At 40.1% G+C, this 17,083-nt stretch overlaps 1 protein-coding gene across 7 annotated transcripts in view; it reads left to right on the top strand.

Annotated features, from left to right (window-relative positions):
- atp10d (ATPase phospholipid transporting 10D) overlaps positions 1-17,083 on the top strand; it is a 199,630-nt gene that overhangs the window by 166,966 nt on the left and 15,581 nt on the right. For 6 of the 7 annotated variants that reach the window (XM_069924729.1, XM_069924731.1, XM_069924732.1 and 3 more), the window contains exons 16-20: positions 4,002-4,305; positions 6,605-6,681; positions 7,417-7,542; positions 9,642-9,842; positions 13,741-13,821. In XM_069924729.1, the coding sequence (XP_069780830.1) occupies positions 4,002-4,305; positions 6,605-6,681; positions 7,417-7,542; positions 9,642-9,842; positions 13,741-13,821 (789 nt within the window). The remainder of the gene's footprint in view (positions 1-4,001; positions 4,306-6,604; positions 6,682-7,416; positions 7,543-9,641; positions 9,843-13,740; positions 13,822-17,083) is intronic. The other variant, XM_069924733.1, reaches the window with a different exon arrangement.

The following is a 17,083-nucleotide window of genomic DNA, read 5'->3' as shown; positions in this document are numbered from 1 at the left end:
TTTGTTTTCTCCTTGCCATTGATATCAGTGGCTCTACAAAATGAAGTCACATGATTGCTTGTTTTGAGCCCTTCCTGAATGGGCTGTAAGTGCTAATGAGAATCATCCTGTTTTGGGAAAAATTCTGCAGAAGATGTAAAATGTTCTATCTTTTGGTATTTGATAGTTTGACACTGATGTACTTTTCTTAACCTCTGATTCTCACTGCCGTTGAGCAGAGAAATGTCTGTAAGTAAAATGCTCAACATGTAAGAGGTGGCCTGTGCAAGATTCTATTTACCCAGAACATATGAGTGTCTTGGATCTTGTATTACTACCAAAGCTGAGCTGTTGGATAGTAGTAAGGAGTATTTCAAATGGAATGTTAGCAACCTCTGGAAATGTCTTAGAATGCTGCCTTCAAGCTATACTAATGTGAACCATATCATAGAATATTTGTGCTTACAAAAATCACTTTTGCCACAAATCACTCCCCTATCATTTTTTTTTCAGTTAGACCTTGTTATTCTATTTCTTCTTCCCTGTGTATCTCTTTTCATTTATTATTAGTCCTTTCCTCTTCCTTTAGATCTGTTCTTTATGTAAAAGCTGTTCATCTCCAATGTCATTGTATTACTTTGACTGTAAAAGTAAAAGGTCGTGGATGCAATATGTGGTGGCCTCCAATCCATAACTGGCTCAGTTGGAAAAACTAAGGTTTTGTGAGTTTTGGTGACTAAAAGGCTATATGCAGTAGAGTTCCAAGGACAAGTGACCCCGGTATTGCTGGGAGATTGCTTTCCAAGAAGATGGTCCATTTTGTTATTTTTCCATAACACAAAGCCATACCATTTGCCCTTGTGTCATGTAATGTGTATCAAAAAATTTTGTTTATTTCTGTGCAATTTTAACAAATTTAACAATTTATTTTATTTCAAAAGAACAAATTTTGAGTAATGATTTGTAAGCTTCCAAAATGATCATAACGCAGGGGGTCACTTTAATTCACAGATACTCAAGGGTAGCATTGGTAGGTAAGATGGTTAAGAAGGCCGTAGTAATAACAACAGGAAGGTCGATAACTGGATCTGAAACACTAATTAGATCACAAGTACAGTATTATGTATAGTTTTGGGCACAATAGTACAGGAAGGATAGAGAGGATTCTTTCCTATAGTCATTATAAAGCAAATACACAGGGAAATTCTGAAGATGGATATTGCTAGCTATAATGAGAGATTAATTTAGCATGGATTATTTTGTATGGATCAAAGGAGGCCAAGCAAAGAGGCTTTGAGAGAGTGAGTAGGAAATAGTAACAGGACTCTTGGAGAGGAAAACCAGAAGTGTACAATTCAGTGATCATTGGGGGATCAGAAGTGAACAGGGTGAGCAAATTTAAATTCCTGGTAGTCACTATCTCGGAGGAGTTTTCCTAGACCTAACACATGAATGTTATCGTAAAGAAAGCACATCAGCTCCTCTACTATCTTGTGAGTTTGCAGAGGTTTGGTATGACATCAAAAACCTTGGCCAACTTCTACAGATGTGGCATGGAAAGTGTGCTGTCAGGCTGCATCACAACCTAGTATGGTGGCACTCCAATATGGAGTCGAAATCCCTGCAAAAGGTGGTAGACACAGCCCAGTACATCACAGGCAAAATCTCCTCACTGTTGAGAAAATGGAGAGCTGAAGAAATCATCAAGAATCCACACCCCCCCCCCCAGAACCTGCTCTGTTCTCGCTGCTACCATCAAGAAAGAGGCATAGGTACCGCAAGGCTCAGACCACCAGGTTCCAGAACTATCAGGCTCTTCAACAACAAACTCAATCAGAGATTCATTCAAGGACTCTTACTCTGCACGCTTTATTACTGAATATTTATTTTCTGTATTGCACAGTCAGCTTGTTTGCACTTATTTCTTTGTTTACCTTTCTCTCTTTTGTATATGTATCTTTTCTTGAGTATAGATGCTTGCACTACCAATAAGTAGATATTCTGTCTGGCCCACTAAAAAAAAATCTCAGAAATATACGTAATGTCATATATTTCTTCTTCTTCTTTGGCTTGGCTTCGCGGACGAAGATTTATGGAGGGGTAATATGAACTCGGACAATCAGCGATCGGTTACTCAGAGCCATAGAGTTAGGGAAGATGTTTCTCTTCCAAAATGTAGCAAGGGTCTGAAACTCACTGATTGAAAGTATGGTGGAGGCACAAATTCTTTTAATATTTTAAAGACCGTCTTAACCAATATAGCTGGGAAGTGTGGGAGGTCTGAAGAGCTTTTTCTTTTGACTGTTACTGATCTCATAGGTTAAATGCCTCCTATGCCATTAATCAATATTCCATTGATGAACATTGTCTAATTCAGATGGTGTTCACATATGAAGCATTGGGTGTGAGTATGAGAATTTGCTATAATATACATGTGTTATTTGTTTATTCCACAGATGCTCCTTGACACTCTGTATGTTACTATAATTTCTCACCTTCTGCTTTTCCATCCACTAAGATTTTGTGTTGATATTCAGTTTTATTTTTCCAGAGCATCTATATACAGTTCAGTAAAAAAAATGAACAAGCAATCAGTGTAAAATATTGCAGAGTAACCAAATGTTTATATTTGGGGAAAATAGAATTCATAGGGCACATGATCATTAGATTTAGAACTGAATACAAGATCTCTCAGTTATAATCCCACTTATACTCATTGATCTTCTTTGATGTTAAATCAATATAGTGGAAAATATTGAACAAGAATTTATATAGTGTATTAGCACAATGCTGTTACAGCGTCAGCCATCAGGGTTCAAATCCCCCTGCTGTCTATAAGGAATTTCTACATTCTCTCCTTGTCTGTATGTGCTTCCTCCAGGTGCTCTGGTTTCCTCCCAGGTTCCAAAGATGTGTGAGGTGGTAGGTTATTTGATCACATGAAATTGTACAAGGCATTGGTGAGGCCAAATTTGGAGTACTGTGTACAGTTCTGGTCACCAAATTACAGGAAAGATATTAACAAAATAGAGAGAGTGCAGAGAAGGTTCACCAGAATGTTGACAGGATTTCAAGGTTTGACTTACAGGGAAAGGTTGTGCAGACTGGGGCTTTTTTCTCTGGAGCGTAGAAGATTGAGAGGGGACTTGATAGAGGTGTTTAAGATTTTAAAAGGGACAGAGATAGGGTTTTTCAATTAAGAGTGGGGGAGATTCAAACTAGAGGGCATGGTTTAAGATTGAAGGGGGAAAATTATAAGGGGAACATGAGGGGAAATTTCTTTACGCAGAGGGTGGTGGGGATGTGGAATGAGCTTCCGGCAGACGTGGTCGAGGCGGGATCATTTAAGGAAAGACTGGATCGTTACATGGAGAGGAGAAGACTGGAGGGGTATGGACCGGGTGCTGGTCAGTGGGACTAGGAGGGTGGGGATTTGCTACGGCATGGACTCGTAGGGCCGAACTGGCCTGTTCTGTGCTGTAAGTGGTTATATGGGTGTATTTGGGCAGCACAAGGCTCATTGACCGGAAGGGTCTGTTACTGTGCTGTATCTTAAAATTAAATGGGAGTCATCACATCCCAATTTTCAACAAGTTGCTAAAAACTAGAAAACTACAGTATTTAGAATGCTGACCATCACTCAGTAGTTTGGGATACCACTGTAAGATGGATTTCAGTGCAGAAATCTCTAATTTTCCATGTGCCCTTTAGCAAAGATTGATTACCTAGTTGCCAATATTAACTCAATATCTGGCTGAAGTAATTTCCATAGTATGCTTGAGAATTTGGCTTCCACCTGAATCCTTCAGGTAGATTCCCTCAGGAGTATCAACCTTTGCAATCAGCTGACAAATCAGAAGATTTCACAGAATCTTATGCTACTTTTGTCAAAGTTCATCCTCCTGCATCTGCCAATCCTGTCAGTGTGCCTTAATTTAACATAGCATTCCTCCCTCATGTCCTGCTGAGACCCTTTGTTGAAAAATCTCTTGAACTCTGCCCATCTGTTCCTCTCATTACAGGAAGCATGTGAAGACTCGATTAATAATATAATGGCAGAAATCACAGAGCAAACCACTGGTGAAAAAAACGCAGATGATGCTGGCTTTCTTCTGTCCTCTTCACCTGTTGGGACTGAGCTTCATATCGCCCTGGTAATTGATGGAAAGACTTTAGAATTTGCATTGCATGACAGTCTGCAAGATTCTTTTCTGGAACTTTCTAAAAGATGCCGTGCTGTTATATGCTGCAGATCGACACCATTGCAGAAGAGCAAGGTAGTCCATCTGGTGCGTGAAAAGCTGAAGGTCATGACACTAGCAATAGGTAAACCATTGTCTTTGGATCCTTTGAGCTATTGCATTGAGTACCAGACATTTCTTTGAGTAACCACTCCAAAGAATATTTAAAAGATAGCAATGTTTAAAGAATATTTCAAAATCTGGGTTCTCTATAGCATGGGTATATCCAAACTGGATAAATTATTGAACTTATCATGGGATAAGGATGTTATATATTTTTCCTTATTCTCCCTCCCTTTTATGTCGTAAAATATAAAACCAATTCTATATGCATATAATTATGTATACTGTACAGCTCAAAAACAGGCTATTCAACCTGATTGATGTATGTGATTATTGAAGCATCACATGAACCTTACCCCAGTATTACTCATCTAATCCAATGAATGTTCTGCTCCTCTCTCCCCTGTGTGTATCTAGCTGCCCAATAAATGCAGCTTCACCGGTCATCTCAGTCACTGAACACTGCTGCATCATTGCTTCAAGTGCCTGTGGACTTATTTCCTAGCTGGAAACACATGCATTCTAAAAGCAGTGGGTAATGACCTACCTACTACCTGTAGTCCTCTCCAGATGCAGCTTACCAACCTGATGTTAATGATAGCTAGCCCTCCACATGAACCAAGATTGTTGGTCAAGCCCTGAAGTGTACCCAATGAGAAAGCCACCCTTGTATGCTTGCAATGCTAATTTTGTTCAAAATAAATTTAGAATTCTTCTTGCCCCCTGATGATTGAATTTTGTCCATAATGCTCTTTGTTTCGTTTTGTATTGAAATTAATATTATTTTAAAAAAGGTTCCATTTTGATTGTAATGTCATTGTGAACAAATCGAAAACACATTATGGAGGTAGCTATGGCTAAATGTTATGAATGCTAACGATCTTTATTATTCTTGAGCATTTTGTGATTTTCTGAGTATATTTGTACATTAAAAAAAAGCCTAGAATGGTGTTGTCCTGTTTTGTTAAAAGGGAGAGAAATGCCAATAATATTGGTTTAGCTTAGAGCACATCCTTGACAAAATTGTTGGAATAATTTAATCACATGTCTGTATGTATGTGTTCACATTTTTCTCAAAGTGATGCTTTTATTACAGTTTTATTTGATTTCCATATTGCTTATTGAATTATTTTGTATCTTTAAAAAAATATGCACTCTTAAATTATTATCCTGTAACTCACAAGAATACTTTTCAATGATGGAAGGGAATGCATAGGCAATTGTCTGCCAGAATTGTTGCATTCATCCTGACAGGGAGTTGTACAAGAGCAAATAAACACATCTTTTTAAGCTTTTAATTTGATATTTTTTCACGAACTCACAATCAGCCTCGTAACAACAGAACAAACCTCCAAAATATCCTATGAAATATGCATTGCCCACTTTGGAGAAAATAGGCTTTCTGCTAAAAAGACTGCATTTTCTTAAGATCCTTCTATTTTATATTTTCATTTGTCCTTCTACGTGGAGATCCTAAAACTGCCTGTATACCATAGTACTGTCACTGACTGTAGAGGTAACGGAACCGGGTGATATCAGACTATCTACCATCGAGTAAATCAATTCACCTGCAAGTTACAGATCATCATAATGAGCAGAAATAATTAGTTTTACAACCTGTTGCTGAGCGCAAGGGCTTGAAATCACTTTGTATCCCACCTCTCAGCTCTGTGTTACGCATGGTTGGCACAGCTAGTGCAGCCCCATTTGTTTGAATGGATTGGCTGTTCTTCATTTAACAGGTAATTGCTCTCTTTTAAAACACATTTGCATTTTAATTAGTTCAAGGAGTTTCATGTGTAGAAACTCCACGGGTCTTGTATTATGTTTTTTGGAAGTTTTAAGTTTATTTTGTATAAATAGTTCCTACTCTTCTACATTTTAACTGAGAAACAATCCTAGAAATTTTCCATTCTTGTACTCCTCTGGGCAGACTTGTGTTGGAATCTGATCTCAACAATTTTGATAATCCTCTAGTGCCTTACCTAGGCTCACTTTTCTTTTCAGCAGTACAATCTTCAACGCCCTTCTCCACCCCCACCCAATCAGACTGAGGATTGCATGTCTCGCCAAATAGCTTCATTGTACCTGCTGCATCGTACTTCACTGCTCTGCAATTCAACTTCAATGCTCCAGGCATTTCTTTTTATAGCCATGTAAATTGTATGTTTGTTTATGACCAGGTACTAATAAATACTCCCTCTTTCTTTATTCCCTCCTTAAACAAATGCATCTATTCTACAGAGCATTTCTGTTGAAACTTGCAGAACTTTCTTTTCATCCTTTGCTTTAATTAGGTTCTGTTTTGTTTTTTGATTTAGGTGATGGTGCGAATGATGTTAGTATGATTCAGATGGCTGATGTTGGAATAGGAATCTCAGGTCAGGAAGGAATGCAGGTAAACTCACCTCAATACATGTTTATATTGGGTTTATATAGTTTGTGTGTGTGTGTGTGTGTGTGTGTGTGTGTGTGTGTGTATGTATAAATAAATATACACACACACTTCATATTACTTAGACTTCACTCACACGTGCAGCTAAGTATAATGTGGGATTTTGCAATAGGGATTGATAGAAAGAGAAACAGTCAGTGTTCTGGATGTGATAAAGGGCCTTGGACTGTTTTTCATTCTATTTGGATGCTGCCTGGCCTGCTGACTTTTTTTTTTACCCCAGCATTTTCTGTTTTGGTTTCAGCATCGACATTGTTTTTGACATCCATGTACTGTAGCAATTGTTTTTTTCAGATCTGACTTTTTCTTCCAGTTAAATGATTTTCTAAGCTTAAATTTGAGAAAGCTGCAGAAAAACACAGGTTGTCAAAAATCGAGGAATTGCAACAATTTTCGAAATTCCATGCATAATTCCAAAAGTTGGTTTGGTGGAATCTTGGTAAATGCTTTACAAATAACTAAAGAAACCACAGATCAATGAAATGAGGGAACCTCCTGATCCATCTAAATGTGAACTTCTATATAGGTTTTAAGTGTGTCTTCTCCACAAAAGCTCAGCATGCGAGTATAATGGTTCATATTCAAACAAATATTCTGTTACCAGCAGTTGATGTCTTTGATCAATATTTTATTTATTGACTGAATAAAATACTATTTTTGTACTTTATTGTTTTGCAGGCAGTAATGTCCAGTGACTTTGCAATTTCTCGATTTAAGCATTTAAAAAAATTGCTGCTAGTTCATGGTCACTGGTGTTATATCCGACTTGCAAATATGATCCTTTACTTCTTCTATAAGAATGTGGTAAGTGTCATGGTGGGGACTGTTGCCAAAAAAACAACTTGTTTAATATTTTGAATCCTACAATGTTGAAAAAGGCCACTGACCAAACTGCACCCCACGCACACTAGTCCCACCTGTATATGTTTGTCCCATTTCCCTCTAAACTTAGCCTATCCATGTAGATTTCATAAACATTGGTACCTGCTTCATCCACCTCCTCATTCCAATAGTATCTACCTCCTCATTACAATGGTACCTGCCTCATCTACCTCCTCTGACAGCTTGTCCATACACCTATAACCCTCTTTTTAAAAAAAAAACCATCAGGTTCTATTAAATCTCTCCCCCCTCACCTTTAACCTGTGTCCTCTGGTTCTTGATTCCCTTACTCTGAACAAAAGACTGTGTTCATCCTATCTATTCCCCTCATCCTCCTGCACGCCAAGGAATTAAGCCTTAGCCTGCTCAACCTCTCCCTATAGCTCAAACCTACAAGTTCTAGCAACATCTTTGTAAATTTTCTCTATTCCCTCCCCTGCTTGACAACATCTTTTTTTGCAGCACGGTGACCAAAACTGAACACACTGCTCCAAATGGGTCTTCATCAATGTCTTATACAACTGCAGTATGACCTCCTAGCTTCTCTATTCGATACTCTGATGAAGGCCAATGTGCAAAAGCCTTTTTGACCACCCTATTTATCTTTGACAGCACTTTCAAAGTATTATGTATGCATACTCGTATATTTGTCTGATCGACAACATTTTCCAGAACACACCACATATTTCTCTGTATTAACTTCCGTCAACCATTTCTCTGCCTACCTTCCCAACCTGATTAAATAAAACAAAAAAAAACAGAAAGTAAGGCCTTGTTGGTCAAAGGGAAGATTATTGGTTGGGGATGATTTGGGTGGAGATAGTAGAAGGCTAGAAGGCCTTTGTTGGACCAGAGTCTAGGATTGTGCTTTGAATACTCCCTTGTTATGGGAATTTCACTCTAGTGATACTAATCACCCCCAGTTTTCCAAAAGGTGCATGGATTGGAGTTTTTATGTCCTGCATCAAGTCACACAAGAGTTCTAACTTTGAGAAATATCCAGTCAATTTTGTGGAGAGGCATTCAATAACAAGAAAATTGTTATTATTGCACTTCGCTCTGTTGTAAATGCAAATTTGTAAAAAAAAATAGTTATTGTGGCCATTTGGGTCCATTTATTGTTTAGTACTGAGGTTTTTTTTCCCTTGTGAAATATTTTTGAAGTTATTTCATTATCTAAGCTTGCAAGTGTTAATTTAATATTTAACCATTTTTAATCTAATTAAATTCCCTCAATTCACACTTTGTCAGGATGATTATTGCACGTTATACAACTTTCATTGCTTCTCGCTGGATTGAATATGATGGTGCTTTTTTGTTTGCCTCTAAAACATCTTGGTTAAGCCCCATCAGTGCTACAATGAAAACTCAATAGTTCCCCCAAACTAATTTTAACATTGCTAGTTTAAAGCCATAAAACAGAAACATCATTGATACCATCAAACACCCATGTAGCTAAATCCATCTTGCCTCTCAAAATACTGCTAACTCAACCCTTCCCATGACCACTGATTACTCTGTGAGGAACAAGTTTGCAGTAGCCATTTAGTCTTCCTCATCAGCACGTCTTTGGCAATTGGGAGGAAAGTTCACTAGGTCATCCGGCAGCTCACCCACCCCCCCCCCCCCCCCCCCACCACCGCATCACTGTGTAGCTTATGTAATCTATTAAGAATATCCCTCAAATGGGTTATTTTCAATGGCAGGCTTGCTGCTTTATTATTGTTATAAGAAAAAAAATGTCAAATACTCCTGCAGTAGCATATTCTACTTCACATTACTCACCTTATCAATTTTTGATTGATTGATATGCATTATATTTCAATTATTTTTAACTTACAGATTCTTTTTTTTTGGATCCATGTACATTGAGGTGATTTTAATCAGGAGTTTGAGAAAAATAGTGCAGTTGAAGGTAGAAATCCACAAACTTGTATTCATGACCAGAGCTGTGGTTTCTTGGGGAAACAGTAAATCCCAGTCTTTTGACACCACTTAATTTGCTTTTACACTTCTTCCAGGCCTATGTTAATCTGCTGTTCTGGTACCAATTCTTCTGTGGATTCTCTGGTGCATCTATGATTGATTATTGGATCCTCATCTTCTTCAACCTCCTGTTCACATCTGTTCCACCGATTGTCTATGGCATCCTGGATAAAGATGTTTCTGCAGAAACCCTGCTCCAACTCCCAGAACTTTACACAAGTGGCCAATGCTCTGAGGTACTGATATCAATAATTAAACTGATTGAGAGCTTTGACATTCATGTGTTGAATCTTGACAGTTTACTCCATTCATGATTTAAGTGAACTTAAAGCTTACAATCATTTAGATGATATGTTACAGTATAGAAAAACTGGGGGATTTTTAGAGACCTACTGTTAAAAAAGAAGTGATTGCCAAACACATTCAAACAATTAACTTGACAATTCCCTCATTATGGGATCCAAGAGACAATGCTGAAGGAGACTCAGCTCTTGATCTTGTCTCACGTCCTAGATTATTGCCCTTTGCAAGAAATGGGGACGTGGAAGGCTGAGCAATCTGATCAGGAATCCATTCAAGTGAGAGGGGAGAGAAGAGAAATGTAGTGGTAATCGAGGATAGAATAGTTAGGGGAATAGACAAAGTTCACTGTCACAAGGATAGAGCGTTCCGAAGGCTATGTTGCCTGCCTGGTGCCTGGATCCCTCAGATCTGCAGAGGGATTTGCAGTGGGAGGGGATAGATCCAGCTGTCATGGTCCACTTGGGTACCAACAACGTAGAAAGAATGAAGAAAGAGATTCTGTTAAGGGAATTTGAGGAGCTACGGACCAAATTAAAGTCCAGAACCAAAAAGGTTGTAATCGCTGGATTACCACCTAAGCCTTGTACAAATTGGCACAGGGTTTAGAAGATTAGAGAATTAAATGTGTGCCTCAGGATTGTGGGAGAAGTGGGTTCCAATTCATGGGAAATTGCCCCATTATTAGGGAAGGAAGGAACTGTTCAAAAAGGACGGACTCCCATCTGAACCGTGATGAAACCTGGATCCTGGCGAATCACATACTAGGAATGTGGACATGGCTTTAAACTAAAAAGAAGTTTGGTGGGTTCAACAGATTGGAGAGAGATGGATAAAGTAAAAAAGAAGAGTGTGGATAAAGCAAAAGTTAAAAAAAGAGAAAAGAGTAGAGGGGATAAAAGTCAAGTGGAAAAGAGGCAAAGATTACCAGATTTTAAAAGCACAATGAGTATAAGGAAACTTTATCTTAATGCCTGTAGTATTTGAAACAAGGTCAGTGAACCTGTGGCACAAATCAGTACAAAGGGGTATGATTTAATGGCCATTACAGAAACATGCTTGCAGGGTGGAGAGGATTGGGAATTAAATATCCAAGGATATCAGGTCATAAGGAAGGACAGGCAGGAAGATAAGGGAGGTGGGGTAGTGCTCTTAATTAAGAATGAGGTCAGGGCAGTGAGAGATGATGTGAGATATATTGAACAAAATGTTGAGTCCATTTGGATAGAGATTAGAAAAATTAAAGGAAAAATAGGCCACCCAATAAGAACATTACAGTTGCACAGGCAATAAGCCAAGAAATATCAGAGGCCTGTAAGGATGGAACAGCAGTTATCGTGGGGGACTTCAACATGCACATAGACTGGGTAAATCAGGTTTGTCGAGGTAACCTTGAGGAGGACTTCTTGGAATGAATACATGATGGCTTTCTTGAATAGCATGTTACTGAGCCTACAAGGCAACATGCTGCTTGGATCTGATCCTGTGCACTAAGACAGGTAAAATTAGGAAGAGTGATCACAGTGTGAGTTTATCATATTAATGGAGGATAAAATACAATCATGTGTCGCTTAACATCCACAATACTTTCTGTGAAATAGGATGTTATGTGATTTGGACATTGTGCGAACACCATATGGGTGTCAGGATAATTAAACCATTCTGTGACAGAAACATTTGGTGCTGTGGTATTTCTGCATTAGAATAATTGTTACAGCACATTTTCACCTGCAAGGCCACAGCTTGGAACCTCATTAATTTTGTACTGGAACATGGTGCCTGGAGAGATGGACTCGGGCTCATTTTCTGTAACACTTCTGCTGGATGCCTGGAGTTTTTCAGTCTTGTGGCAACAGTTCTCAGTGTAGGTTCCAAGAAGGATTTTTGCAGTAATGACAAGCAGTGGCTGTGATTGAGAGGATCACTGAGCGAATTGAGCAAGTTCAGTTATGAGAGATACTTCCACTACATCTTGTTTTCCAATCGAGATTTCTGAACAGATGTATATGCAGTCAGTCGTTGCCCGAACTGACATTTTGCGGCGTATGACTGTACTTCAGAATAAAACACGTGAGATATGCCTAAACAAGGAAAACTAAAAGGGGATTAGGGAGGAAATGGCTAGAGTAGACTGGAAATGAAGGTTATATGGAGGGATGATTGAGGAATAATGGAGGACGTTCATAGAGATTTTTCACATTGCTTAACAAAAGTATATTTCAGTTAAAACCAAAGACACTAAGGGTTGAGGCAGCCAGCCTTGGATAACTAAGTAGATAAAGGAAGGCATAAAACCTCATACATTAAAAGTCACCAAGAGCAGTGGGAAACTAGAAGATTGGAAAAACGTTAAGAAGCAACAAAGAACCTCGAAGCAAGCAATGTAGAGAAGGAAGGTAGACTGAGAAAAGATTCGCAAAAAATATAAAAATGGACAGTAAGTGTTTTTATAATTCTCTAAAAGGGTGGCAAAAGTGAAGATTGGTCCCTTGGAAAATGAGAAGAGGGATTGATATTGGGTAATAAGGAAATGGCTGAGGCTTTGAACTATTTTATATAAATATTCATAATGGAGGACATATCGAACATGCCAAAGACAAATGTTATGGATGTGAGGATCTGGATGTAATGGCTATTACTAAAGAAGCTGTACTCCGAAAACTTGGGGTCTAAAAATAGATAAATTTTCTGGTCCCGATGGAAATGACAGAAGTTATAGTCAAGGCTTTGGTGTAATTTATCAAATTCTCTGGACTCTGGGCAAGTTCCAGTGGATTGGAAGATGGTGAATGTCATGGCTCTATTCAGAAAATAACGTAGGCAAAAGGCAGGAAACTATAGGCCAGTTTATTAAATGTTTGTACTTGGGAAAATGTATGAAGTTATAATTAAAGAAGAAATAGCAAGGCATCTGAAGCGAAATGGACCCATCAGGGCAGACACAGCACAGATTCAGCAAAAGCTGTTCCTGTTTGACAAATTTACTGTTCTTTGAGGATATAATGAGTGCGGTAGATAGAGGGGAACAGGGAAGGAGTTTGATAAGGTGCCACATAAAAGACGTGCAGAAGATAAGGATGCATGACATTGGGGATGATAAATTTGGGGGTGATGTATTAGCATGGATAACCAATAGAAAGCAGAGTTGGGGTACAGGGTATTTTTTTCTGGTTGGCAATCGTGGTTGAGTGGGGTGCTGCTGGGGTCGGTGTTGGGCCATCGACAGTTCACAGTATACATGTGATCTGGAAGAGGGGACAGAGTGTAATGTTTGCTGATGACACTAAATGGAGTGGAAAAGCAAATTGTGTAGAGGATACAGAGAGCCTGCAGTGAGAAATAGACAAGTAAGTGAGCGGGCAAGGGTCTGGCAGATGGAGTACAATGTTGGCATATGTGAGGTTTTCCACCTTGGAAGGAAAAATGGAAGATCAGAATATTATATAAATGGCAAGCGATTGCAGCATGCTGCCATATAGAAGGACTTGGGAGTGCTTGTGCATGAATTGCAAAAGGTTGGCTTGCAGATGCAGTGGCTTTTGGGAAGGCAAATGGAATGTTGACCATTGCTAGAAGGATTTAATTTAAGAGCAGGGAGGTTATGCTGCAACTACAAAAGGTACTGATGAGACCGCATCTGGCAACATCCATAGCTTTCCCTTCTATTTCTTCTGTTGTTATGTTCTTGTGTTCTACTTTTAATTTTATGTAGGTGACTAAATGCAGAAATTACTGTGGTAATGCACCTGCTGTTTATTGAAAAAGACAACAAACAATAATAGTGAGAGAAATTTGAGAGGTTTGCACTTACTTACTTTGTCTCTCTTTTTGTAGGCCTACTTGCCATCAATATTTTGGATTTCCATTCTGGATGCTTTTTATCAAAGTCTTGTGTGCTTCTTTGTTCCATATTTTGTAAGTGTCTCATATGAAGTTCCTCTTGTGTATTCTTTTTATTGCTTAATTTTCATTTAAAAGAGACCAGTGTTGGGAGATTTTAACTTTTGGAAAGGAAAATCATGTGATACATACTAACGTCCACAGTCAAAATTCAAATGTAGCTGGTTGCTTGTTCCCAGAGATTCCAATTGTATTGAACAGTGTCCCAGACATAGAGTTTGCAGGCAACATTCTGTGGACAAGCAAAATAATTATTAAAACAAAACATTGATTCAAACTCATAGTTTGGATTTGTTGTCAGAGTGTATAAATGACATCACATACAACCCTGAGATTCTTTGTCCTGTGGGCCAATCAGAATTTCTAATTACCAGTAGCTATAAACTGTACTCAAAGTAAACTGTGCAAATACCGAAGTATAATTTTTTAGTAATAAATTAAACTACGAACCTTAAATGAGTCTCTGAAGGAGTCTGTTGTTCAGGAGTTTGATGGTTGAGGGGTAGCAAATATTCCTGAACCTAGAGGTACGATTCCTGTCGCATCTGTATCACCTTCCTGGTGGCAGCAACGAGGTCAGAGCATGTCCTGGCTGGTGTAGATCCTTGATATTTGTGATGGTGGAGAGTTTTGCCTGTGATATACTGGTCTGAGTCTACTACCTCTGGGCGGCATGGTTGGCGTAGCAGTTCGAGCAACGCTTTACAGCACCAGCGATCAGGACCAGACTTGGGTTTGAATCCCATGCTGTCTGCAGGGAGTTTGTACATTCTCCTCATGTCCGCGTGGGTTTTCTGCGGGGGATCTGGTTTCCTCCCACCCTCCAAAAACATGCCGTGGTTTAGGTTAATGGGGTGTAAATTGGGCAGCACAGGCCTGTTAAATTTTTAAAAGTGAAAACTTTTTGCAGGGATTTTGCTCAGAGATATTGGTGCCCCCATACCAGACCATGATGCAACTGGTGAACTCGCTTTCCACTACACATTTGTGGAAGTTTGCCATTGTTTCTGATTACAATATGAACCTCTGCAAACTCCTGAGGAAGTAGAGGAGGTGACGTGTTTACTTCACAATGGTATTAATATGATTGGTCCAGTACAAGTTCGTCCATGATAGTAATCCCCAATGATTACTGGATTGTATACTCCTAGTTTTCCTTTCCTGAAGTTTACAATCAGCTCCTTGTTCTTGGTGACATTGAATGAGAGGTTGCTGTTAGTACACCATTCACCCAAGTTTTTAATCTCCCTTCTATATTCTGACTCATCATTGATACAGCCCATTACGATTGATAGTCAGCAAATTTGTAGCTGGTGTTATTGTCGTACTGAGTGACCAAGTCATGGGTGTAAGCTAGTAGAGTAGGGGGCTAAGTAGGCAGTCCTGTGGTGCTCTAGTACCGAGGGAGATTGTGGGAGCTGTTTTTCCCAATCCGCACTGACTGGGATCTGGAGGTGAGGAAGTCCAGGATCCAATTCCAACTTGATTTGATCTTACTTTTCCCATGGTTGCTATAATGCATGAAAATTTATTCCCTTCCTCAGCTGCTGTCTGCCTTCATATTGATCATGGAGCAGCACTATTTGGGGTTTGGGTTAGGGTTTGGGTTAGGGTTAGGGTTAGGTCTTTTGGACGCCTGCCTACATTTTATCATATTTTGATGAAGGGGTCAAGCCTGAAAAGTTGTGTATTGTGTTAAACCACTGTTATACTATGATTGGCTACTGCTGGCTGGTCACACCTCCCAAGACCAATCCTACTTATACCCCTTGCTAGCTCCCCATTCACCCTGCCATGATAAGTCAATGAGGTTGGTTGCTGCTCCAGTTTATAGTCAATAAAAGCCTATCAGTTTCACAACCTCAGTCTTTTGTGGTAATTGATGATGCATCAATTTTATTGACTGTATTTTTCAAAGAAAATGGAGCAATACCTGAAACCAGAGAGACTCAACATAGACCCTCGATCCTCTGACACCCCGAACATGTTCAAACACTGGCTTTGTTGTTTTGAGGACTTCCTGGTGGGGACTGCAAATGTTGTTAACACAGACGAGGATAGACTGAAGCTCCTCTTCCTATGAGTTGGCTCCCGGCTTTGCTATAGGTACACTGAAGGTCCAGCATCATGGAAGGGTAAACGAGATCTATGCATGGCATCCCCTGGCAACCAGGAAGCAGCAATCTGTGAGTCAGGCACTGAGTACCATCGGACCCATAGCAGGGCATGTAATTGCAAAGCCGTGTTGGCAACCCAGATTACAGAGGACCTCATCTGGGATGCCTATGTTACTGGCATCCAGTCCAGATACATAAGACAGCAACTCTTGGAGCAGAAGGTACTCAACCTGCAAGGAGCAGTTTAATTCACAGAGATCCTATAGGTGGCCCTCCAAAGTGTGGATGACTACTTGGCCACCAAGGGCACTGCTATCTTTGGATGAGAGACCGTCTTGCGCCATGAGCGAATGGTCACAAGCATCATTGCCACCCTCTAGTGACCTGACCTCGGCCGCCACAGCAGGTGATTGCCCCAAATGTACTTCTGTGGGCAGGGCAAGCACCCAAGGAAACGCTGCCTTGCCAGGAAGGCAGTATGCTCCAGGTGTGGGGAAAAGAGAACATTACGCCAAGGTCCTGCAGTCCAAATCGCCCACGCAACCTAGCATTGCTCCATGCAGATAGCCACCACCCCGGGCAGCATGATCAGCACCATCCCCTCTGCTGACTAGCGATGCCACATGCGAGTCATGAGGGCCGCCATTTTGGACCACACAGCTGGCGCCATCTTCTTAGACTTGCAATACCACGAGGGAAACAGCAACGGTGGCCATCTTGGGAATTTGGGCCCTCATCGGACTGGACGGTGAGTCCATACTGGCTTCCATGACCCTGAACCAAGAGGGACCACATGAACTTACCAGGTCCATGATGAACGTTCAGGTAAATGGGCGCGGAACAAACTGCTTTTTTGATAGCGGAGCATGGAAAGCTTTATCCACCTTGATACTGCTAAACGCCTATCCCTTGAAGTGCAGCCAGTCAGCCATAAGATATCATTTGCATCCAAATCCCATATGGCAGATGTCCACAGGTCCTGTATGATGACCTTGACCAGTTTACAAACACTTCAGGTTCCTCGTCATGCTGCAGCTCTGCGCCCCCTTGCTACTGGGGCTGGACTTCCAGTGTCAACTTAAGAGCGTTACATTTGGGTTCGATGGGCCCCAACTCCCCCCCCCCCCCCCCCCCACCCGTCACCATTTGCAACAGTTTCT

This window comes from Narcine bancroftii, chromosome 3 (assembly GCF_036971445.1).
Source record: "Narcine bancroftii isolate sNarBan1 chromosome 3, sNarBan1.hap1, whole genome shotgun sequence".
Taxonomy (NCBI): Eukaryota; Metazoa; Chordata; class Chondrichthyes; order Torpediniformes; family Narcinidae; genus Narcine; species Narcine bancroftii.
The sequence above is the reverse complement of the archived record's forward strand: the minus strand, read 5'-3'. Positions and strand labels throughout refer to the sequence as shown.